The sequence below is a fragment of the Adiantum capillus-veneris genome, chromosome 13 (assembly GCF_014529385.1).
Source record: "Adiantum capillus-veneris isolate H3 chromosome 13, ASM1452938v2, whole genome shotgun sequence".
Taxonomy (NCBI): domain Eukaryota; kingdom Viridiplantae; phylum Streptophyta; class Polypodiopsida; order Polypodiales; family Pteridaceae; genus Adiantum; species Adiantum capillus-veneris.
In genome coordinates this window covers 120,384,061-120,410,791 of record NC_140943.1, presented here as the reverse complement: position 1 = coordinate 120,410,791, position 26,731 = coordinate 120,384,061, and the positions used below count along the sequence as shown (strand labels likewise).

Genomic DNA, 26,731 nt, shown 5'->3' with positions numbered 1-26,731 from the left:
CCTACAACACTGGAGAACAGAATGGAGATGAACTGGGCTGAATCAGCCCCTTGTCTAACAGCTCTTGTACTTCGCTCATTATCTGTTTCTGCTGAGCCGCACTAACCCTGTACGGGGGCTTATTTCGTGGGCTACTGCCTGGCACCAAATCTATCGCATGGTTCTCGGGTCTCTCTGGGGATAATTGAGACGGTAATGAATCGGAAAAGCAGTCACTATACTGTTGTAAAAACATTGACCTTTCTTTATCTAACACAGATAAATTTGATTCATCACAATCGAACACTTCACGTGCAAAATCCAAGTACGCAGAAAGATACTTTTTCATTACAGAAGTAATAGCAGAAGCTGATACAGTGGGAATAGACTCCCCTTTAAGCATTACATCCAGAATGTGAGTCTTTCCCCTACTCTGTACAGTGATCTTTTTGTTGTAGGCATCCATGATTCCTTGTACACGAAACAACCCAGGAATACCTAGCAACACATCACATCCGTCGAGTGGCATGATGTAAAATTCTTCAGCATCTACATAGGACTGGATATGTAGGCGCAACTTTCCGATCATGGGTGTCACAGCCTCAGGACATGCCAAACCTGCCTCTGCTGTATACCTCATCTCTTCAGGTCTGATTACCAACTTTGAAGCCAATTCTGGGGAAATAAAGTTGGCTTTGGCCCTTGGATCAAAGAAGATAAGCACTGTTTGATCCCTGACCTTTCCCCATGCTCTACAAAGCTGACTTGCATCTGAATTTGGCTTGTCGCCCACCATATCTGGCACTAGACCAGCCATGGGCTTCTTTCCTTGTCTTCCATGGGCCAGGTTGCTCACAGATCAAGCATTTGTTCTCTGTCCTCAGGACCTTCTTTTGCTCTGCCAACTTGCGAGGAAAACGTCTTTTCCATTTCTTTGCTGGTCCCTTTTCTGATTCAACCGTAGCTTTGTCTTTCCCTACGTTGGCCGGCTCCTGAGTCCCTTTAGCAACCTCATTGGAAACGTGCATCTTCGCTGAATTTTTCTTGGCTGATCCTTGCTTGACGCCAGTATTAAATTCACAATCTTCTCCCTTGAGCAAACCATTGTCAGTGTTTGCTACCTCGATGGGCTGCGTCAAAGTAGTGACTTTGGTCTTCGTGCAGTACTTTCTCAATCATTTGGGTGGGCCACAACAGTATCTTTCGATCTGTTCTGTCAATGGCACAAACCTATAGGATGTTCCTGATAGTAGAGCTTTCCAAAACTTCCGATTATAGTCATCCAGATTTCTGCAAGTGGCAGCATTAAGCTGGTGCCATTCTGTCATGACATCTGCTTCAAAGTCATCAGATAACCATGCTGCTGCAAAAATCTGCTTGAAGTAAATCCATGTGGACAGAGCTTGCCCTTGAAGCAATAAAGTTGTCCACCATTGTCCCGCATTCCCTGTCAAGAAAGTGGTTGCGTTGCGGACCTTTGAAGGCTCTGTAAAGTTTCCCCCTCCATAGGCCTTGTCAAACTGCTGGAGGAATGAGAGAGCCTTCTTCCTGTCATCAAACCCTGTAAACGTCGTGAATGTCACATCTTTGCCACCTTCTTTGTACGGAGTTGGCTTCTCCAACAGCGTTAAGTTGTCATATGGAAGTGACTGAAACATGGGAACACTGTTAGGGTTCATCTGTGTTCCTTGGCCGCTATTAAGTTGACCTGGAAATGCCATATTTGGCTGTTGATTTGTAATTCCAGCCATACCAAAATTTGCTTGTGGCATCCCTAATTGGCCCTGAGTGCTCTGAAACCCTGGTTGCATACCGATGACACTATACATGGGGTTAGGCATGATCGTTTGAGCACCCCCGAACACTGTTCCTGGCGTCTAAAACTGATTTCCAAGTGCATGACCAGCCATGCTCTTGAATACCCATCCACCTCCAAAATAGCCAGGGTGTAAGGTGGTGGGAAGACTTGTTGCATAGCCTGTAGGTTGCTTCCCTGCCCATTAGAACCAGCTATAGGCTGCTGAAAGGTGGCGGGCGGAACTGGTACAGCTTGAAAGACTGGCATTTGAGCCACCTGTTCTTGCACCTTAGGCACAGGTTGTGGAGATTGCATGTTCTTCGTCAAGTGTACATGTGTTTCCATTGACTCTACAGTATGAATCACTTGTGCTTGAGCCTTAACAGGCTTTTGAGACCCAACTTGCTGAAACGGAAGAGGAGGCTGCAGAAAGGCTAAAAACCTTGGATTCTGCATTACTTGTGTGAACATAGCCACAACACTAGCCAACTTGGTCCTGAATATATCATCATCCGTTTGTGGTGGTCTTGAAGACTCACCCACTTCATGTGTCTGTTGACCCTGCGAAGAGGAAACCTCTTCAGTCACATCATCTGGTCTGTCAGCCATAATTGCAATTCCCTGTGTTTGGTCTATGATCCCCTGTGTCTTCAAGCCCAAACCGACCAAGGCGCACTTCTATGGGAAAAAGTGATTTAGTCCCGTCGATGGAACCATGAAACCGGCTTGTACAATCCAAAAAGGGCGGTAGACTTTAGACTTAAACCTTATTTGCTTTCACCCATTTAATTTGTTGCCCACTTTACGTGTAGTTTCAAGACACAACTAAGGGGGAAAGGGATACACGCTGCTAGATTGCACCTGTATGAGAAGACCGACACCAGACTGGCCCCTAACTTAGGCGCCCCTTTCGGTATTTCTTTATTGTTTAAAAGAGAGAATAAACACTGTTGTTCCTTACAAGCTGCCCCGCACAACCTTGGTTGAATTTCAACTGTTCTGGCCCGATTTCGGCAACATAATTGTACTAGGATCCTTCACAGTCAGTATTCCCACGCATTGAATGACTTTCCCGACGCATACGGGCACTTTGCAAGACCTGGCGAGAATCTGCAGCACGCTGAATTCTCTGTTTTCAGCCCCGAAAATTCGTCAGATCACCTGTACAACGGTCCCCTCGCGTCCCCGAACCTCCTGGGGGTATTAGGGTCCGTTTAGGGCCAAAACCCTAAACCTCCAAAAATACACAGCAGGCTGTAATTTACTGTTTCGGGCTCCGTTTTGCGTGCCGGTCGCATCCGTAGCAAGTCCTCGAGCTCCCGCACCTGTAGGGCTACTTGCCCTTTGAATCGGACGAGATGTCTCACGTGAAACCTCTCCGAATTCACCTGTACCTGCGGGGGATTAGCCGCTAGCTAATCCAGTACCTGTGCAAGAGGCTCTTGCCTCGGCAATCGCGCATGAACCCACACAACTGTACATTGGTCAATTGAAAAGCCCACAAGTGGGGCATAACATACTGCCATAGGGGAGAGAGAGGGCAGTGCGTAGCGTGCAGGGCATCACTCCTGGCACTGCACTGTACATAAGAGGGAAAGGAAGCACTCCATAGCTCTTAACCTGTGACGGGAAACTTGAAAATGAGCCTCCCAGCTATAAATTCAGCGCCACTTCTTCTTGCATGAGGAAAGTGCACAGAAATGTGGCACTTGGTACATTTACAATTTATTTCCCGTTTCAGGGTTGCCGACTAAAAATCTCCCGACCGGTTTCCCGGTTGACTTCACGGCAGAGTAATAAAATGTTCCCCTTGTCATTCCGGAGATAATGACGCGAACACATTTTCAGGTCCCAAAATAGCAGTTCCCTAAATTTTAGGAGATACCGCCATTGTATCTTTCGAGGTCAACCGACCCTCTTTGTACACTGCAGCCACACCAGAAACTGAAATGTAGCCTCTGTAGCAAAGGATTCCAGTTTGGCTAGTCAATGACCCCACTTGGCTAACCATAGTCCTTGTCTAACCTTAGTGCTCTCTTGCCCTCAGGCCTGGACTCCCTCTGAACAGTTCCACACTAGCTATGCAATGCACGGCAGTTAGATTTCCCGAGGGAAGTTTCCAAAAAGTGAAAATGAATAAATACTAAGAAAGAAATCAACAAAAGGAATAGATAGTAGTCACACGCTGGTGACAAAGGGAAACCCAAAGGGATGCCGATGAAGCAAAGTCGAAGTGCTGTCCAAACCTGAAATTCCAGCAAAAGGGCGCTCAAAACACCGCGAGAACGCAGGGGTTTGAGCAAAAAACGCAAAGTGATGAAGACTGGATGCCGAGGTTGGTAGGTGAGGGCTGGCAATGGAGAGGTCGGGCAATCACCGGCAAGTAGTCACAACTGTTCAGCTTCCAAGCGGGAAGACCAAGGGGTAAAGAGCGCGGCTCCGGCTGTCCAATATCGGCAAGAGGGAAACGTTGAACTGCAGGTCAAAAAGCGATGGTCCAATGGTGTCCTGCCTGGCACAAAAAACACTAGGAATGTTGGTTGTTGTCCTGCCCAAAAACACTAGGGATTACGGCCGTCCTGTCCTGATGCTAGATACACAGGCTGGCTGAAAAACGCTGATGCGAGGGAGTCCCTTGTCACGTGACACATCTAACCCTATGTGCACGTGGACAAGCTACTTCATGGCAAGGGTTCAGTTCAATCAGTTAGTCTAGAATAGGAAGTGATCTGGCACTTTAGTGACTCTATTCGCAGACCGTGCATGTCCAGACACTTAGATTGGATGCATATCCTCTGGTTGCACATAGCATAATCATCAGATTTCCATCAAAACCCATCAGGAGAATTTTTACAGTGCATAGAGCTATTTTCCCTATTTTTGACATTTTTCACTTATTATTTTAAGTGACTTTTGTTGGGAACTAGGTAGGGCAATTTTGCTAAGTTTGTATATATAGAAACCTAGCGCTAGCACTTTCTTGCAGAACAGGCAGCAGGAGCACTTGCTCAACAGGCACCTTCTCAGCAGGCAAGGCCTAGCGTTTTCAGCAGAAGACAAATCAGCCAGCGTTTTGCTCTTGCAGTTTCCTAGCGACAGCAGTACCCAGATCAGCCCTGGCGTTTTTGCATTGCAGAGCAGCCCGGCAACAGCAAGACAACAGATCCCTCCCGTTTTTGCAACAAGGACAAGAATTCAGCCCTAGCGTTTTTGATTTGCAGATCAGCCCCGGCGTTTGCAGATCCACCGCGCCGGAACATCAAGAAGCACCAGCGTTTTCAGTTTTCAGCAGTCAGATACTGCAGTAGAACCCCCAAACCTCACAGATCTCACCTTCCGCAGACCCTCGCCGCACGGTCAAATCCAACGTAGTTTACAGGTTCCCGGAAAACGCAGATTTCAGCATCTGCGTTTTCAGCGCGTCGTCGTCGCATCGTCGTCATCGGCATCGTCACCGACATAGAGTCAGAATTCAGCAAATAAAGATTTGCAGATTTCAGCCATTAGCATTTTCAGATTTCAGCCCGTCTCGTCGTCGTCGACATCGTCGGCAAGTCCAAAGCATTGTAGAGATTTGTGCAATCAATAGTAGACCGCTCTCGCCATAGAGAGTGGGGCCTTCGGGGGAGGGTTTGACAACTTCTCGTGTCGTATTCTTCTCTCTCTATCTCTCAGTCTCAATACCTTCATTCACAGTGTTCACCACTTTATTTGTGTCCATTGCACTCTCTCACGAAAGGAACGGAAGGCTCTCCCTTCCGTAAGTAAAAGGAACCTTGAGCATAGTTCGGAGCACTCATCTTGAGCAAAGATCAACATTCACTTGCACTGCACCTTACATTGGTATCAGAGCTTTGGCAGTGTTCTGTATCACTAAGGAAAGAACCACAGAAAATTTTTTTGCTTGTTGAGGTCGCACGTAACCCAAGTCCACTTGGGCGTGTCGATTCCTAATCGTGTTTTTGAAGAGTGACAGGAATCCCAAGAAAGAAGGGCTTGTCCAACCTCCCCTTATGCCCCTTTTCACTCATCGAGAGCGGACCGTGCACTTAGCGACCGGCCAATTGACGTGAGGTGGGAAAAAGCAACCTTGGTGTGAGCGCAAGGCCGCCAAGGGGTGCGCCCGCGGAAAAGAGTAGAGCTCGGGTGAAGAGAAGATCCTTCTCTAACACACATTGCAAGCTACAGAAGAACCTCAAGACCCCCAAGAACCTCAAGAACCCAAGAACCTCAAGAACCCAAGCACCTCAAGAACTCAAGAACCCAAGCACCACAAGAACCCAAGTTCCTCGCAAACTTAAGAACCCACTACTTCAATGTATGGTCATTACCCGAAGAGGAATGGATACTTCGCATGGAGGTGATGAGCATGGAAGAGGCGAAGAAGAATTTTCCCCACCAGGAGGTTTTTCTGACCCTCCCCCTTTCCCATCTATGTCACGGATTGCACCAAATCCTATGGAGGCTTTGGTCAAGTCGATGATGGACATGATGGTACGACAAGGTAGACAACGAGAAGTGTGGCACAAAGAAGCTTTCTCTTGCTGGTAGGGCAGTGGCCAACCAGGTGCTCTTAGTCACCATGTGGTACATCACATCTTGCTCGATCTTTTGAAGCTCTTTTATCAGCCAGTTGGAGAGACTGTGTCAAGAGGACGTAGCAACTGCTAACCTTAGTTGTTGGTTTCTTTCCAATGACTTTTGTTTAATTTTTGAGACCCTCTTTTTGAAGTTGCAAATGGTCGGACATTGTATGGCCAATGTGAATGGTAGTTTGACCCGCAGACGGGAAGTTGGTCGGCACTAGAATTGGTATAGTAAGAGGATGTCTAGGCTCAGTGCAAGATCATGTAGGTACCCCGTCGCACTTAGCAAGTTGGTGGATACTAGGAAGTGAACTCAATAAAGGTACAATGTCAGGTGGGGTCACCAAAGGAAAGTACCGAGCAATTGGGCTACATTGCATTTTTGGATGCGGTTCGAGTGGGGATTGATGGTCAGATAACCAGTGGGAGTCCAATGGAAGCATCCCCTAAAATTTAGGGAACTACTATTTTGGGCCACAAAATCTATTCGCGTCATTAGATTCAAAATGACAAGGGGAACATTTTATTACTCTACTGCAAAGTCAATTGATGCACCAGTTGAGAGATTTTTAAGCAAGAAGCCCAATGTGCGGAAATTGCATGCATGAGTGCCAAGTCGAACTTTTTGGCCAATTTACCAAGTTTGGGAGAACAAAACTCGTAACTGACTTTTTGGAGCAATTTTGGAGACTATTAACTGTGATTTTCAATCATTTCTCTCCATTTCTGAGCTTCCCATGACTTTACCTAGGACCAAGGAGCTCATTTTCAGCATTGGAAGGCATCTGATGCGTGTTTACAGGGCTGTTTTGCTGCGTTTTCAGCGATACGCAGGTTTTGGCAGCCATGGAAATCTTCGCCTTTTGCATTTATTTGTTCACAGATGCATTATAGGTCAAGCGCAGAAGAGGTGGTGCTCGATTTATGATGGGGGGATGCTTCATTGAGAACCTGTCACACAGGTCGAGAGCTATGGAGTGCTTGCTTTCCTCTCTATGTACAGTGTGGTGCTAGGAGTGATGACCTGCACACTACACACTGCTCTCTCTCCCCCCTACGTGCAGTTATGTGATGCCCCACAAGAGGGCTCTTCATTTGACTGATGTATAGTTGTGTGGTTTCATGCTTTTGTGTTGAGGCAAGAGCCTCCTTGAGCAGGAACAGGGGTAGCTTAATTGCTACTCCAAAGCAGGCACCGGTGAGGGCCATAACCTCACCGTACAGGTGCAATTTCAGCGCTGGTTCTGCGTTGTATTTTGACTGTTTTTCAGACATACGGACGCCAAAACCATTGGGAACAGTGCCCCAATGTTTAGGGCTAAAAACAGGGCAAAAACTAGAAAATACAGCGAGCTGAATTTACTGTTTTTAGGCAGAAATCAGAGGGTTTATGCCCGTGGAAGTGAGTTCCAACAGGGTAATAGGTTTCGCGCAAGTTTTGGGGCTGTTATGCTGCCGAAATTTGGCCAAAACAAGTGGTATCTAGCTGGATACAAGTAAAGAATTCTACTTTGTAAATTACCCTCTCAAAGTATAAAGAAATACCGACAGGGGCGCCAATTTTGGGGCATGCAGGTTGTCGACGTCTGCTCGGAGCATTCTAGCTTCCAAGCCGTGTGTGTGCTTAAGTGTTAATTCCCGTCGTAGGTTCCTTTCGCAAAGTACTCTCTCTCTCTCTCTCTCTCTCTCTCTCTCTCTCTCTCTCTCTCTCTCTCTCTCTCTCTCTCTCTCAAGTAAAGTAAAGAATTTCAGGTGAAAGCCAAAGCCTGCCGCCCCACGGGCCGGTTTCAGGCTGATCAGGAACTTTTTGTGGACATGGAGAGACACGCAATTGGCTTTGGCCAAAGTCTTTTGGCACGTCATCACCTTACCTTGTTCTCAAGTGGGGCTGGGTATCATTGATCCAGCGCGGCAGAGTACAGCCCTCCTTGGGAAGCTCATTGTCAGGGGTCTTCTTCCAAGAGAGCGACCCTCGAAAGAGTTTTTGTTACAATGGATCAGAGATCGAGTTCCACAATCCGTGGAGCCCTTCCACTCGCTGGATGTCCACAAAGATACGCAGAGTGGGCCTAAGCAGGAGATGGGAGGACCGTTTCGCGTTGAGCTTACTTCGGTCTTGGGAGCAACTGAGGGGGGGACTTGAGCAGCACCAGCCCACATGCATTGAGGAGTGCTTGAGGCAGCCTATCACATGGATCCCATTGGTCAATACACAGCAAGGTCACATGATTGGCAGTAGACCCCATGTCTCTTGGGGTCCCAAGGCAAAGGGTCCATTCCGCACCCTCGAGGGCTAGTTGCAGTTTACAGCACTCCCTGAGGAGAGTCGGAGCATGCAAATGCGCGGTATGAGGGGGGGTACAAAACATGTCACGACATCGTAGAGGCTATACCAGCAGAGTGGCACGCATCTCTCAAGCCGATGGCTCCCAGCTGGATGGGGACCTTTACCCGTCTTGAAGTCCTCATCGCAGTTCGAGCATGCTCCGACTCAGGCCTTTGCATGTTCAGCGAGAGGGTCGCCTCCACAGAGTTGCTACTGAGGCACCAAAGGTAGCACAGTGCTGCTTTCAGCGGATTCCAGTTGTGGGCATCAGAGGGAGGATTTGTGTGCTGGATCCCAACCCGACAGATCTTGAGACGGGATATTGGAGGCTCTGGGCTTGAGTCACCCTCTGTCGCGAGTGCGGTGGGACCCTCGGGAGTGGTTTTGGCAGGACCCTTTTGCTTCACTTGGTCACCCACGGATTCCTTTTTCCCAGTACAACTGGGCGCCACATACTGGTTGTACTGGATGCTCGGAGAGGGGCTCGCTCTCCTAAGACAGGGCCTTGGCAGGAGGAGGGTCTCACAGTTGAGTTCTTGACAGTCTTTTGGGAGCACTTGTGAAACAGCAGACAGCCGAGGAGAGTCACCATGTTCGAATGGCTTGTTACCCATCGAGCTACAACAATGGAGAGTTGATTGGTCTACAGTGGACATTCGGTATGTTGTGCCGCATGTGATCACCCACTTGAGTCATAGAGGCACTATCTATGGGACTGCCCCATGAGACAGCACGTTTGGCTTTGGATTCTTCAACTGATGCCAGCCTTGTCGTTAGCTAGTCAGTAAGCCTGGGGTGTTGCTGCTTGGTCCACTCTCACAGGCGCAGCACTTCGTTTTGAGTTGTCCTCAGCTAGCAGGATGATTGTGATACAAGAGGGCTGATCTACACTCCAGCTTGTCACAGAGCTTATGCCCCAGGAGTGAAGCAATGATAGAGACCTCAGTTGGGAGCTTATCTGCAGCTTGACTCTCTGGTTCATATGGAAAGCTCATTGCTTCCGCATCTTCGAGACGCGCTCCATCCCACAGGTGGAGACTGTACGAGATATATGGCTGGGGCTGAACCACACAGTTCGAGGTCAGTTCAAGAGGTTGCAAGGCAGCTCTGACAGTATGTGGGAGTGCCGCGAAGCATTCCTATGACTTTGGCGTACAGGGTCTTCCTACACCATGGTCCAAGGGGCTCCTAGATGGTAGTACACGCGACCTGTGTGGTTGTTTCCTCCTCCCATATCTTGATTTAGCCATCATTGTACATAGCTCACTTTTTCATTGGGAGAGTCTCCCCTCGAGCTGATGTAGCCCCCTCTCTTGCTGGGCAGTTTGTAGCCCAATGGGCAGTTATAACTTATATTAACTAATAGAAGGATCTTTTTCTTTTAAAAAAAAAACCCTTGAAAGGTAGCCACAACTTGAGATCAGGTTGGTGTTGAGAGTTATACCCTCTCGTGATTCAGATAAATGAGCGATCTCTCGAGTGCCATCAAAACAAAGATCAAGATGGAGTGGGTATTGAACCCCACCTTTCGATTCATGTGCTTGTACTCTTAAGGAAGGGACAATCCCACCTCTATCCTAGTCTCGTGTTGATTTTCTCTCACCTTCTGTTCTCATATCTCCAGTCTGGCCTAAAAAGTGATGTTTATTTACATTAAGTACTTGAATTGTGAGACCCTTTCATTTTGTGACAACAACACACGTTATGACCTTCACCATCCCCCCATTATCCATTGGTGCCAACAACACTTACTTCTCACTCTCTTAGATGACACACTACTTGTAGCCACTTCCGAAGAGTGGTCTGATGCAAAGATAATAAAACTTGCATGAGTTAAACTGACTTGAAGTCTTTAAACCAACCACTCAACATGGAGATAGAGGAGGACTCGTGTACAAGAGAGTCCATGGCCCTCAAACCCCACTATCGGTGCCCGCATTTGGGTATTTGTTTATTAATTGAGATTGAGCGTAACAGATGGGAAAATCTACAAGTCCTTGGGGACTTCATAGTGACATAAAAACCCGTTTCATGCGTCTAAACCCCGAAACTTGTGAAACCTTTCGACGAAACCTGGCGAAATGCAAAGCCTTCCAAAAGCAAGTTTATAAAGTTCCTGTTTTTAAATGTATACTATCTAATTTGGAGTTCAGCGATGTTTTTGCTTTTTTTTTGTGAATCAATTCTCTCTCTCTCTCTCTCTCTCTCTCTCTCTCTCTCTCTCTCTCTCTCTCTCTCTCTCTCTCAAAGAACAGTTGCTATATATTGAGTATAGAGAGACTTCTAGAGATGCGCAAGAGAGCCTGTCTTCTACAAGAGGTACAAACTGTGGCAGCAAACAGCATGCCATACATAATGTGCATCTGGGCAAATCCAGAAACAATGGTGGAGAGTCTCCTCCACCTATGTCGAACAACACTGACAAGCAGGATCATGTCTTGCCCGAGCAGCCCACGTCCCAACCGGGAGACCAGCATGTGTTAGCATCCAAAGGAAATACGAAATACGACGGCTGACATGAAGGCTCCAAATGCAGGACCAATACTAATACATGAATGCATGAGAGAGCTTCAGCTCCAACCAATGTTGTAGCTGGCGTGGAATGATATCTCTGCCAATGCGCGTTGTACTCAAAAAATGACACCGTCTCCTCTGCAATATGTCTCTGCCACATCCACTCTCCCAAACCTTCCCAAACCCACAACCTCCATAACACTGCCTCTGAAGAAAACACGGGGTCTACACATAAGCGTTTACCAAACGCACCTACCACTCAAGTTGCTCATCCAAAGGAGAAGAGCCCTGAAATGTCAGGCGCATGTACCCTCTACTATGTCCGTGATGTGTAAGCGAGAAGACAAGAGTGCCTCTGCGCACCAAGCATGGATGCCTGTCATCATCAAAAAAAAGCCCAACAGCCCTCATGCATGGGCAGATCTCAGTCACCCAGGATAGCTTGTCGCCAATCCGGAGGAAGAGCATCCTCAAACTCTAGCATTCGAGTGGCAACTCCCCTGCGTATACCGAACTCAATGCTAATGAAATCCGCATCAAGCAAACCTGCCTCTAACCAGATCCGTACAAAAGTTGTTGGCCCATCATCCCATCTGGCCCAGTCCGCTCCCCTAACTGACGTCCCTCATGATCACGACCATATGCATTCCAAAACAAGGGTTGTCTCTCAATCTCCTCGATGCATCGCGGTCTTCGGCGAATCATACCCTGACGTACAATCGGCCAAATTCATAAAAGTGATCTCATGAAAGGAGATAACTGAGTATAATCCAAAGGAGCATCAGAGATGAAACATATAGTCGTGCGCCAAGGCCCCTCTGCATCTAATGATTCAAAACGTGGCACTGCACGGGACAAAGCATGATACAAAAATTGTTTCCAAGGCTCAGCCCTAGGAAATAAGCCTCTAACTATAAGTTTAGACAGCAGAGCACCACTCTGCATCTCTGGATCAATGATACCCAACCCTCCCTCTTCGCGAGGCAATATAACGATACACCAGCTAACTCTGGGACGGGTGTCATGCATGCCATCCGAACCTCCACAAAAATAGTTGTGCACCAAACGCCGAAGCCGAATGAATACCCCAGAATGCATAGTCTAGCAAGAAGCGTTGTACCAAACAGTTGCTAGGAGAATGTCACAAAGTGATGACGAGGCGGACAGTAGAAACCCTAATTTCTGCCAGAAACCCTAAAATTCCTGCAAACCCTAATTTTTGCCAAAAACCCTAAATTCCGGAAATCGCAGAGGCGGATTATTTATTTTTTTTAAAAAAATTTGGAAAACGATGAGCGACGCGAATTTTGCTTTTGCTTTTTTTTATAAAAAAAAAGAGAAAAGACTCTCTAAGAGAGAGAGAGAACTGATGCTTTTGATTTTAAAAGCTTTTGGGGCTCTGCTTTTGGGCATCCCTTGTAACCTTTAAATTAGTGGTCAAGGCCTCACTTCTCAGAGCATCTGGACGCAGAGTCTGAGAGTGAAACCCTAACCGCTCTCTTGTACTTTGATGATTGATAAATACAAAAAGAAATACCGAAAGGGGCGCCATTCTTTGGGGCCAATATCTCCAGGCACGGAACTCCGCCGGGCCAGTGCAAATCTATTGTGATCTGTGAATTGTTTTGAAGTGGTTATTTGGTGCTGTCGCGGTTGATTCTGGACTTGGAGTGTCCAAGTTTGTTACAGTGGTATCAGAGCACGGCCGATTTCTCTTCTACGGGAAATCCGATCCCCGAACTTTTTTTCCGCGGCACCTATGGCTTCAAGCAATGATCAGTCGACTCCCTCTGCATCTAGAGATGCAGGCTGGGATGATAACGAAGATTCAGGCAAAGAGTATGGCCCGCCTTGGCCTACTTAGGCGGAGCGGCGAGAGATAGAGCGTCACCAGTTGATCAGCGATGCAACAAAGATGATGCTCAATTTTGCCAAGGACCCGAAGATGGCAAAATATATGAACCAGACCTCTTTGGAAGAGGTACAGATGGAGTGGCAGAGAACCACAACACCACTCCCGAAACCCGCTCTCAAGAAACCTTCTGCCTCCAAGAAATATACAGAGAAGGAACTGGAGAACGTGGTTGACGCACGGATTGCTCAGCTTTTTGACACGCAAAAGAAAGCCAAAAAGCACGGCAAAAAGCAGAAGAAAGGCACTGACTTCCCGGGATATTTGGGTCGTCGGTCGACATTTGACAAGGCAAAGAAATTGAAGAAGCGCGTCAAGTTTGAAGACCTATCCAGTTCTTCTTCTTCTTCTTCTGACAGTTCTTCTAGCTCCTCGGATTCAAGCGAAGAAGACAGAAAAGGTAAAAAGCGAAGCAAGAAGCAACGCTTTGGAAAGGGCAAGAGAAAGGCAAAGAAGGCTAAATCTCGCCCAGAGACAAACAATTCTACTGAGGACTCGTCTACAGACAGCTCAGATTCCGATGACGGAAAGTTTTATGCGAACAAGAAGAATTTTTACAAAGCCAACCAGTATGACTTTCTCGAAGATAAAAGCCAGAAAGTCCGAGAGTTTAAGGCAGGTGGCCACACGATCAAGTTTGATACTTTTCAGGATACTCAGATGCTTCGAAGGCTTTGTCTTTTATACAGCAGTTTGACATCGCTTTCGCGGGAGGACGCTATTCAGAGCACTCCAAGATTCGAAGAGCTGCCTCTTACTCTAAGGGGAATGCTCGTACTTGGTGGTCCACGCTTCTATTAAGCAAGACTGTGCCAGTTACATGGCTGAAATTCAAGAGGCTTTTTATTTCTTCTTGGTTGACTCAAGAGTTTGAGCGAGATATACGAGCTGCTTCGAACCATCTCCGGATGACCAAGAGCGATACAGTGAATTCTTATTGTGAAAGATTCTGGAGCTCTTTTCTACCCGCCTCTTCATTCAAGAAGATCTCGTTCAGAGAACAGATTGAGCGGTTTACCTTGGGTCTACCTACAGAGATCCGAGACCACTGCTTGGAACAGAAGTCAGCTTCTATTCAGGAGTTGATGAGTCATGCGAAGCGGGGCTTTGCAATTCACTCTGGCAGTCTGACCTACCCCACAGATGAGGCCATGACACAACGAGCCGAACAGACTTCTGGGAATGAAAGTAGAATGAAAAAGAGCAACCCAAAGAAAAAAAAAAAAAAAGGATGCACGACCCAAGCTTACTCCTGAGGAGAGAGCTCGCTTCATCAGAGAGGGGAAGTGCTTTGGATGCGGGGAACATGGACATATTTCCGCAAAGTGCCCTGATAAGGCACAGAAAGAACAGAATGATAAAGACGACGACAGGTCTGAGAGTTCGAGAGCAGCTGAGGAATGTGGCAGAAAAGGCAGATAGAAAAGCAGAACTGGTACCACATGGCGTGGGACCTGCACCGAATCTAATGAATGAAAGTACAAACTTTGCCGCTTTCGGGGCAAAGCGAAGGATCAGGAAGCCCTTTTGAAGGAGCCAAGGCAAAATTCTTTTCACTTGGAATTGGCGACTCGATTTGGAACTACGCCCGACAGATTGACGCCACAGGCGGAGGTAGTTCGACTGGCACCCGGATGGGATGTTGCCATTACACCGAGCATTGGCAAACTTCGTTTGCAATGACAGGGGTGTTCAGGGCACGTGAGTGACGTTCTACTCGGGATCCCTTGGTACCACAAGAACTACGCCGTGGTTGACTACCGGGCCGAGAAAGCGACTTTGATAAATGAAGGGCTTAGAGATTGTACTTGATGAACTTCAGTTTTCTTACTCATTCTTTTGGGAGAACTGAACGATGGATAAAGGTTGAATATGTTTTGACCTGAAGAAAAGAACGCCAAGATTTTTTTTTCTTCACGCTCATGCCGATTGCTTTTGACAGGGCCTGAAGATCATACCATTGATCTGATATCTGGAAGCACGCCACCGAATCGGCCACCTTATCGTGTGAGCCGAGTACAGAATGAAAAGATTATGAACTCAGTGAAAGACCTCTTGGAAAAGGGTCTTGTCCAGCCTAGTACTTCACAGTATTGCTCTCCAGTGTTGTTGGTTTTGAAGAAGACGGATCATGTAGAATGTGCATCGATTATAGCACTCTCAATAGATTTCCGATTCCTAGGATCGATGATATTCTCGACAGGTTACAGGGATCCTCATGCTTTAGCAGGATTGACTTGAAGAGTGGATATCATCAGATCAGAATAACACCGGGAGACGTCTACAAGACAGCTTTTCGGACGACTTTTGGGTTATTTGAGTTTTTGGTGATGCCTTTTGGCTTAACCAATACTCCTGCGACATTTAACCGGATGATGGATAGGATTTTTCGAGAATACAAGCTATTTGTTGGCACTTTCTTTGACGACATCATTGTTTTCTCCAAAAATGAGGCAGAACACAAAGATCATCTGCTTCAGGTCTTTCAGGCATTACGAGATCACAAGTTAGTGATTAATGCAAAGAAAAGTGAATTTTTCCTACCAGAGATACACTTTTTGGGACACATTGTGTCAGCCGCAGGAGTGCAAATGGATCCGGCCAAGATAGAGACTATCCGTGATTGGCCCGATTTGAGGAATGCCCATAAAGTTAGAAGCTTCTTGGGACTGTGTTCGTACTACAGGCGGTTCATACGAAAGTTTGCAGCGGTTGCTTCCCCTTTGCATACCTTGACACAGAAAGGAGTACCTTTTTCGTGGGGACCCACAGAGGTGACTACCTTTCAGACGTTGAAAGAGAAATTGACTACGGGACCTATTTTGACTTTACCGGACTTGCAGAAGTCATTTGAAGTATTTTGTGATGCTTGTGGTCGTAGTCTGGGTGCGGTCTTGATGCAAGAAGGCCATGTCATAGCTTACAAGAGCCGTTTGTTCTCTAGGCCGGAGACTACAGCACAGATCTATGAGAAAGAGCTTTTGGCGGTTATCCATGCTCTTACTCAGTGGCGGCATTACCTACTCGGAGCGGATTTTACTGTCTTTACAGACCATCAGAGTTTGCGCTACTTCTTGTCACAGAAGCAGCTTTCGGAAAAGCAGATGCGGTGGGCAAACATCTTGTCACAGTTCCACTTCAAGATTGTCCATGTGCAGGGACAAAAGAATGTGGTGGCAGATGCTTTGTCTCGGAAACCGTTGGTTCTGGCTATTTCCGCGATACATCATAGGAGCTTCGAGGATATGGTCGATCAGTGTGCCATAGATACAGATTTTGCAGATATTTTCACACGGATACGGGATGGGGAGACAGTAGCTGGATACTCCCTTCGGGAAGGCTACTTGATGAAAAAGACTATGTTGTGCGTTACACAGCCGTTGAGGAAAAAGGTTATGACTGATTGCCATTGTCCACCTTTTACGGGTCACCGCGGTATTGCTACCACCATGAAAGGGGTAGCGAGAGATTTCTTTTGGCGGAGACTGAAAAAGGATGTAGAAGAGTTTGTGCGCAGTTGCTTGGTATGCCAGAAGGTCAAGTTTGACAGGCATAAGGCGCAAGGATTGTTACAGCCTTTACCCATACCCACCCGCCCCTGGGAAAATATTGAAATGGATTTCATTTTTTTTTATCTCCCGAGAATACAGAATGATCACGATGATTTTCCGATTACATGGCACGCCTGAGACGATTGTCTCCAACAGAGACCCCAGATTTATGAGTTTGTTTTGAAAGGCAATTTGGGAGAACATTGGCACGCGGTTGCAGTTCTCGTCATCGTTCCACTTGCAGACTGACGGGCAATCTGAAATTGCCAATTCAGTGATTTTAGATTTATTGAAGTCTTGTATCTCGCATCAGAAGACTCAATGGGAAAAGAACTTACCTTTGGTGGAATTTGCCTACAATAACATGATACACTCTTCGACGGGGAAGACGCCATGTGAGATTGTTGAAACTGCTGCGAAGGTTCCATCCTTCCTGAGCACGAAAGATTAGAAATTTGAAGCGGATGAATATTCGCGAGACTTGAATACGGCTTTTGCCAAGGTTCGCAAGACTTTGCAGGAGTCTCAAGAACGACAGAAAAAGGCAGCGGATCGCCATCGTCGCGACTTGAAACTGAAGGAGGATGATTGGGTGCTCTTACTTTTGAGAAGGCACGCCTAAGAAAGAAAAAAGGAAAGGAGAGGCTTTTTCCAAAGCTTAGTATGTGATACTACGGACCTTTCCAGATTACAGAAAAGATGAATGATATCTCCTTCCGATTGAAACTGCCAGATACTTGGAGGATTCACAATGCATTGCATGTGAGTATCTTGAAACCTGTTAAGGTGATGTGCCTGATGATGGGGAGCCTGATGAGCAACCCAAAGTGGAAGAAAACGAGGAGATCCTTGTTCCTGAACAGATTTTGGCACATAATGATACGAAGAAAGGTAAAGTCCGAAGGCGGTTCTTGGTTAAGTTCAAGAACTTTCCTACATTTGATGCGAAGTGGATGGAGGAGGAGGACCTAGCAGATACTCCTCGGATTGTGAAACTTTACCTCGATGTTTTGGTTTAACATAGTCTACTCCAAACGGAACCCAGAATTCAGCTTGGCCGGAGATCTGGTGCAGTGGGATGCACAAGAGGAGAGTCACTCCACTCCTTTGTCAACAGATCCCTCGATTTTGATACTAAAGTCACTGATGTCTCTTTGAGCTTCAGGGATACTGAGAGCTGACAGTATTCTGCTGGATGACTTTATGAAATGGAATTCCTGATTATGATACTGATTTGTTCTTGACTTCTTGTGAGTGCAGGAACTGATAGCCGAAATGACTGCAGCATTTTGGTCTACTTGATCTCGAATAGACATGGTTGCAATAGGGGTTAGTCAATCGGACATCGATGAGGTCCCGATTGGACCTAGATGTGATTGCTAGCTACATTGCCGATAAATCATGGTCTAAGATCCGAATGAATGTTGAATGTCATGTGATGTCCTGTGATGTCTGGTGATGTCCTGTGATGTCGTGTGATGTGACTGTCGATTTTGTACATGTGCTAGATGTGCGTTCCTAGTACGTAGGTACTAACAGTCAGTGTCTGCTAAGACGGTTTATGGCTTTTGTCGGTTATGCAGGCGTAATCGCGGTCGATTACAATGCTTTCAAGAGGGGGTTATGTCACAAAGTGATGACGTGGCGGATAGCAGAAACCCTAATTTCTGCCAGAAACCCTAAAATTCCTGCAAACCCTAATTTTTGCCAAAAACCCTAAATTCCGGAAATCGCAGAGGCGGATTATTTATTTTAAAAAAAAAAAAATTGAAAAACGATGAGCGACGCGAATTTTGCTTTTGCTTTTTTTTATAAAAAAAAAGAGAAAAGACTCTCTAAGAGAGAGAGAGAACTGATGCTTTTGATTTTAAAAGCTTTTGGGGCTCTGCTTTTGGGCATCCCTTGTAACCTTTAAATTAGTGGTGAGGGCCTCACTTGTCAGAGCATCTGGACGCAGAGTCTGAGAGTGAAACCCTAACCGCTCTCTTGTACCTTGATGATTGATTAATACAAAAAGAAATACCGAAAGGGGCGCCAGTCTTTGGGGCCAATATCTCTAGGCACGGAACTCCGCCGGGCCAGTGCAAATCTATTGTGATCTGTGAATTGTTTTGAAGTGGTTATTTGGTGTTGTCGCGGTTGATTCTTGACTTGGAGTGTCCAAGTTTGTTACAGTGGTATCAGAGCGACGCGAATTTTGCTTTTGCTTTTTTTTATTAAAAAAAAAAGAGAAAAGACTCTCTAAGAGAGAGAGAGAACTGATGCTTTTGATTTTAAAATCTTTTGGGGCCCTGCTTTTGGCCATCCCTTGTAACCTTTAAATTAGTGGTCAGGGCCTCACTTCTCAGAGCATCTGGACGCAGAGTCTGAGAGTGAAACCCTAACCGCTCTCTTGTACTTTGATGATTGATTAATACAAAAAGAAATACCGAAAGGGGCGCCAGTCTTTGGGGCCAATATCTCCAGGCACGGAACTCCGCCGGGCCAATGCAAATCTATTGTGATCTGTGAATTGTTTTGAAGTGGTTATTTGGTGCTGTCGCGGTTGATTCTTGACGTGGAGTGTCCAAGTTTGTTACAGAGAACCTGGTATAGTTACAGGGAATGGCCATTTTCAGGTCCTCGTTCCCCGTTCTCATCCCAATTTCCCGTCCCAGAGCCCCGTTCTGTGTTTTAATCGTGAGTATCCGTAACAGGAATGGCAATTCATGCATGTTGCCGTTCCTGTTCCCCGTTCCGATTTCCCGTTCCAGGTAACTATGGAAACTGGTTCACAATCAAGGCTCTGCCCGCAAGAGAGAGATGCATAGACGACCAATGACAAAGCTTCCTCTTAACTAATTGTAGAACTGGCTCAAATTGTTGTTCCAGCGATACATCAATGCCGACCTGAAAGCCCAAGTAACGGCATGACTGTCCAGGAGCTAACCAAGTAAACCCATTCTGCACACTCCATTGTGGAGCTTCATCAACACCAATTAGAAAACCAATCGATTTATTCCAATTGATAAGAGCTCCGCTAGCAATGCAAAAAACAGTAAGAGCATCCCACAATCTATCCAGCAAATGAGGTGCATACTGAGAGCAAACCAAGGTATCATCTGTGTACTCTTGATCCAATAAATTTGGTTCCCCTTGCACTGGCATGTGAAGACCGTGCAATGAAGGAGTCTTGCCACGCAAGTATAAAGACAACCTCCGCAAAGAACAAGAAAAAGTAAGGAGCCAAAGGACATCCCTGTCGCACAGATCTCGAGAGGTGAAACCAACGACCAATACGACCATTGATAGCAACTACATTACCAGAAAATCTGTATAAAGAAGAAACCCCCATAATCCACCGTGTAGGAAAACCCATCCATCGTAGCGTGCCTTATAGAAAAACCCAATCCACACGATCATGGGCCTTCTCGAAGTCAAGAAGTATAAGAGTCACCGGCTGCCCAGACTGTTGTGCCCACTCCAAAGTCTCATAAAAAGTGAAAATGTTGTCCAGGATACATCTATCCTGAACAAAAACAGTTTATGAAGCATGAATGAGATCAGGCATAAATGGTCGCAATTGAGCACCAATCATACGGGCTAGAATCTTGTACACAGAAGACATGAGAGTAATCGGGCGTCACTCGTGTATATAAGTAGAGTCCCCACCTTTTGGTATAAGAGATACTAGCCCATATGAAATAGCAAGAGGCATCTCCCCTGTATCAAAAAATATGTTGCAACTCTCGCAATAGAGTGTGACAAATCAAATCCCAATGTACCAAGGGTCTCTCTCTCTCTCTCTCTCTCTCTCTCTCTCTCTCTCTCTCTCTCTCTCTCTCTCTCTCTCTCTCTCTCTCTCTCGCAGCTTTTAGATCTTATGTTTTTCCGCTTCTTATTCAAGCTTTGCTTTATTTCATAGTTTAATTGTAAACAAATGATAGGTACCCGAGACCATCCACATTGAGAGTCAAAGAATGATAATTTCAAATTGCCCTGAGAATGCATTTCTATTTATCTAGTTACATGTGTGTGTATACATATATACGTATACATGCATGCAAGCGCATATACGTAGATTGTAACAAACTTGGACACCCCAAGTCAAGATTCTACCGCAACACAGCAGAGATTCACTTCAAAATAGTTCACACTTCACAATTAAGTCGACACGGCCTGGCGTAGTTCCGTGCCTAGAGATATTGGCCCCAAAGACTAGCGCCCCTTTCAGTATTTCTTTTTGTATTAATCTGTATTCAAAGTACAAGAGAGTGGGTAGGTGCTCACTCTCAAACTCTCCATCCATATGCTCTGAAAAGTGAGGCCCTGCCCACTTATTTATTCATACAAGGGAAGCCCAAAAGCAGAGCCCCAAAAGCATTCAACTTTAAAAGCTTTTAAAAATAAAGCAACACGCCCAAAAGCAGTCCAAAAATCAGCCAGCACTGAAAAAGCAGATTTCCGTACAACTGCCACGTCAACTTGTCAATGGATTTTACGCCGGAAAATCTGGGTTGCAATTTCAGCCATTTGTGACATAGATAGTCCATACGGATATCGATAGAAATACCTACATATGCATACATATTACAAGAAAAATAGGAACCTATGTTTCATTTTTCTCCTATGTCGTAACGAAACGTTTCAAAAACTTGAAACCCCGAAACAATTGAAACCTCGAAACGTTTCATGTGACATTGCTTTTGAGGGGGGGGGGGGGGTTGCACGCGCGTGTGGTATGTATGTATGTATGCAAGTCTTTTGCCGATTAAAGTCTTCTACATATCTTATATTCTATCTATGAAATGACTAGCCAATTTCTTGAATATTGGTAAGAATGTTGTTCTGTCTCTCCCAATTGTGTGCACAAAAAAATTTCAACCATACCCCGTACAAGTTTAAGCCTGGGTTTCGTTCCTTTTCACTCAGTCTTACCCTCTCTTTCAGTGGACTTTTCAACTAATAATTACCCTCATACTATCATTGATAATTTTGAAAAGATATAGATTGTCCTCAAGAAAAACAAAAACATCAAAAAGTAATTATTATGAAAAGCACTTACGCATCAAAGCCGTAATATTCTATATCACCACCATCATCTTGCACGGTAGGACGTATTCTTGTCTCAAGTAACTCTTTGATCATTGCGACAGTCTCATCATCATCCTGCACACCTTCAAAAATACTTAATTAGCATTCCATTCCTCTCTCTCTCTCTCTCTCTCTCTCTCTCTCTCTCTCTCTCTCTCTCTCTCTCTCTCTCTCTCTCTCTCTCTCTCTCTCTCTCTCATGGAAAGATCATCTGTATAAATTTAAGTACAATAGAACCCTTGAGATGCTAGAAATAGCCTCTCTCGTAGAATGTACAAGGCTATAAAAACCAAAGTTGGATATGGAAGAATCTACCAAATGCAACTCCTCAAGGTGGGATGTGAGAGGAGTGCAGGATGAACCACTGCGGTGGGGAGAAATGCCACTAAATGTGACCTCTGACAAAACTGAAAAACATCTCGGAGTGAGCCACTCGCCTGGCTCAACGGCTACCCTCAAGGAACCCGCTGTTGAATCTCACTAGCTCTATAGAGTTTGGATAATATCCACCCAAATGTCTGCAAGGAGGTCCAAGGAGCTCGCCAAACACTCCACAATGTAATAGCAACTAGCATGCAGAACCTCATCTCAAGACCTAGGAGCATCATGCCCATGAGATACCCTGAGACTATCAGCATAAAAACCGGATCAATGGCAGCAGCATCAAAAAACAAATGACCGCCAGGACAATGCATCACCCACGAGACTGCTCCCCACGTAAGAAAGCCAAACTAGATCCTTGCTTTAGAAAGAAGTAATGCAAGAGCTCTCCACACAGTGATGTGAAGCATCCGCAAAGGCAGTAGCTAGGAGTCTCCACAATCCTACATGTACAACATATGTATAGAGGATTGAATCCCATATGAGCACACCAACAGCCAACTCGAAGACCACTATGAGTAAGCAGCCAATAGAAATAAGGTGCCACTCTCACAACCCACAACGTAGACCAAAACTGATATAGAAAAGCATGCGATAAACCTGCATGTAGCCACTTCCTCTGTCGTTTGGGCATCTTCTTATTCGCAAATAATGTGCGGCCGATCGTGCCAAAATACTCTAAAAAGGTGACTGGAGCATGTCCCTGTACATCCGACAGCCAATGCCACTCGTGACTCACCAAGATCCCAATATACTTCAGATGAAGGGCCGGCTTCCACGTCAAACTTGATCGAGTGGTCCAATCCAAAGAGGCCGCCAACCTTTCCTCATCCGATTTCCTCAAATGTTCATCTAACTGGGACACACGGTTACCATACGACATCACAAGTTTACCTTGTTGAGACAAAGCCTAAAAATCCTCCTTCAATCACTTTGGGTATTGTAGAGGCAAGAAGCGAGTCTTTAGATCCTCCTCAAACTCTTCCCAGCTAAGCTTGAGAGGGGAAACGAGGAGAGACTTGGCAAGGGCTGCCTTGTGGGCCTCCTCCTCCTCCTCCATCCACTCATCCTTCCAAGTGATAGCATCACCTGTGAGATGCATGGAAGCCAAGAGAACTTTGTTATTATCAGACTTTCTAACAACCAAAAAATAAGATGTAAATTGATGCGACCCAGAATAGATATACCTAGAAGAATACATAACAATCGCATCCACCTTACCATCATAATTACTGAACGTAATTTTCTTGGGAATTAGTTCGATGAGATCACGTATGGCTGCCCTCCCTTGCCGTCAAGCCTCGGCTTCGGTCGCCAATTGACATTTCTTTCGCTCCGCCACTTCCACACGCTCTTATCGTCGTGCCTCATCTTGCCGCATCATCATCTCCATCATCATCCGCATCATGGAATCCATGGGATTAGGTGGTAAGGGTAGAGGGGTAGATGAAGGATCTAGTGGAATATGAGGAGGGCTCCTTGGAGGATCCAAAGGAGAAACTTGCTCACCTTCTGAATTGGGAGAGGTCTCCATACTGCTACGAGTCTTGACTATGCAAGGACTTTTGCTCTTGTGCTCAAGGAAGGTCATAGACTTATCTTCAGGGCAACTATCTACCCTCTCATCGGCGCAGTGCGCACCCCGCATGCAACACCCGGTATACACCTGGTTGCTATTTTCCAACGCTCAAGGAGCACGGTCCTAAGCACCATGGAAGGACTGTTGTTCCAAAAGTGGGAGGAGTGTCCCGTATTAGAGCTTGGAAAATTTTGCACTAATCCGCTAATAACCATAAAAAAATAAAAATCTCTCATGTTTGAGGTTCTGTTTTGCAGTGTTACCAATGTCAGGTGCAGCGGAATTGAAATGGTTGACAAGATCTAGACTTTACACTTCCACAAATCTTTACTTCTTTCCTTGCTTGAATGTGTGTTGCTTAGCAAGAATGATGGTTCCTTTCAAAGAGAATGAGAAAGAGAGGTAGAGGTGTAGAGAGAGAGAGAGAGAGAGAGAGAGAGAGAGGGAGAGAGAGAGAGAGAGAGAAATGAAATGAAATGAAATGTTATATTAACGTCTTCAAAAGGCCAAAATGACCTATGAGACCAAACTGTTACAAAATTGTGAATTTGATACCATGTCAAGGTACAAAAAGACTAGAACAAAAAGAGAGAGAGCAGACACGACACCCGATAGGGTCCCAACCAACCCTCTCAAGGGCCCCCTACAACGTTACCGATGTGGTAATTGCTTTTGCTTGCGCAAATAGAATGTACACACATGCAATACCTCAAATGCAAACACTAACTCGAAGGGGGAATGTCGCCGCAGTAACTCTTCGAAATGAAGCACCTTCGGGGCTGATTTGATGCATCTCTAGATTCGTCTCGATGTGGAGTTGTTGATGCCACCAAGGGATAGATCTAAGGTTGATTTGTGCTCCCGATGTGAGAGGAATGAAGGGCTGATGGTGAAAGCGCGAAGCAGAAGGTACCAGTAGGTGCGCATTGCGATGTAGTGCAGGATTGGGGCAAGAAGCAAGAGGCGGAGTGCAGTAGAGAGGAAGCGCTAGAGATCGAAGCAAGGAGAGAGAGAGAGAGAGAGAGAGAGAGAGAGAGAGAGAGAGAGAGAGCTCACGTTTTTGGGGAAAATTCAATAAGTGAGTTTTGGGTTTTCGCACTTTTATTATAAGTGACTTTTAAAAAAATGTATCGAGGTTCACATTGAGGTTCAATGTGAACCTGGACAAAGTAAAAAAATGTACAAAACGGGGTTATTTAGGCCTTTAACTCAACAACCTCCACTTAAAGGCATAAATGACGCCTTTAAGTTAACCAACTCCCACCAGCTGTATGCAATGCTCATGCTGAGCCTTAGCAAGACTCTTGGTGAGAACATCTGTAGGGTTATCCTTCGTATAGATCTTAGTCAGGTGACTAGACCATCTTCCAATACCTAACGTATGAAGTGGTACCGCACATCTATGTGTTTGGTACGCGCATGAAACATGGAATTTTTGGCTAAGTAGACAGCACGCTGGCTATCACAACCCAACACGGGTGTATGAGCAGGCATGCCAAGTTCTTTTGCAAGTCTGCCCAACTAAATGGCCTCTTTTGAAGCCTCTGTGGCTGAAATATATTCAGCCTCAGTAGTACTCAATGCCACAATTTTCTGCAACCTAGAACACCAAGAGACTGCACGACCAGCAATGGCAAATACATATCCGCTGGTAGATTTCTTGGTATCCATGTCACCTGCCATGTCTGCATCACAATTTCCCTACAACTTTAAGTCACTTTTGCCACAACAAATACACTTTGAGTGTATACCTTTCAAATATCTCAAAATGCATTTGACAGCCTTCCAATGCGCTTTGCCAGGATTTGATATGTATCGACTAATAACTCCCACTACATAAGCAATGTCAGGACCAGTGGCAACCATAGCATACATAAGAGAACCACAAGCTGATGCATATGGGATTCCCTTCATTGCTTTCAATCCCACCTCATCCTTTGGGCAATCTGCTTTGCTAAGCTTAGTGTATGGAGGTAAAGGTACTCCAAGAGGCTTAGCATCAGCCATATTAAACCTGTCAAGTACTTTTGTAATGTACCTTTCTTGAGATAAAAACAGCAATTTCAGCTTTCTATCTCTTTTAATACGCATGCCCAAAATATGCTCTGCATCACCCAAATCCTTCCTAGCAAATGTTGAATTTAGCTTACGTTTTAGAGCATCAAGACTGGTCTTATGTTTCCCTGCAAGCAGCATGTCATCAACATAGAGAACAAGAATGATGGGACTACCATCTTCATCCCTTTTCGTATACAAACAATGATCTGCATGGCTGCGTTTAAAGCCTTGAGACAGCATAAAAGTATCAAACTTCTTATACCACAGCAGTGATGACTGTCTCAAACCATACAAAGCCCTTTTCAGTTTGCATACAAGTTCCTCGCGTGTAGGAACTACAAAACCTTCAGGTTGTTTCATGTATATGCCCTCTTCAATGTCACCATGCAAAAACGTTGTCTTTACATCCATTTGATTCAATTCCAAATCAAGCACCGCAACGAGAGCAAAAAGGACACGTAAAGTTGTAAGCTTTACAACAGGGGAAAAGATTTCTTGAAAATCAATTCCTTCTTTCTGTGCATATCCTTTTGCAACCAATCTTGCCTTGTACTCGGGTTTTTCATCCACAATCTTAATCTTGTACACCCATTTGTTAGGAAGAGCCTTTCTTTCTTTAGGCAATGGCACAAGATCCCAAGTATCATTTGCATACAAGGATTTCATTTCCTCTTGCATTGCAATGTATATGCCCTCTTCAATGTCACCATGCAAAAACGTTGTCTTTACATCCATTTGATTCAATTCCAAATCAAGCACCGCAACGAGAGCAAAAAGGACACGTAAAGTTGTAAGCTTTACAACAGGGGAAAAGATTTCTTGAAAATCAATTCCTTCTTTCTGTGCATATCCTTTTGCAACCAATCTTGCCTTGTACTCGGGTTTTTCATCCACAATCTTAATCTTGTACACCCATTTGTTAGGAAGAGCCTTTCTTTCTTTAGGCAATGGCACAAGATCCCAAGTATCATTTG

General features: G+C 45.5%; 1 protein-coding gene across 1 annotated transcript in view; it reads right to left on the bottom strand.

Moving 5' to 3' along the window:
* Positions 1-26,731, bottom strand: part of LOC147444764 (nifU-like protein 5, mitochondrial) — a 119,949-nt gene that overhangs the window by 37,855 nt on the left and 55,363 nt on the right. The window contains exon 4 of the mRNA XM_086527295.1: positions 21,711-21,814. Coding sequence (XP_086383421.1) covers positions 21,711-21,814 — 104 coding nt within the window. The remainder of the gene's footprint in view (positions 1-21,710; positions 21,815-26,731) is intronic.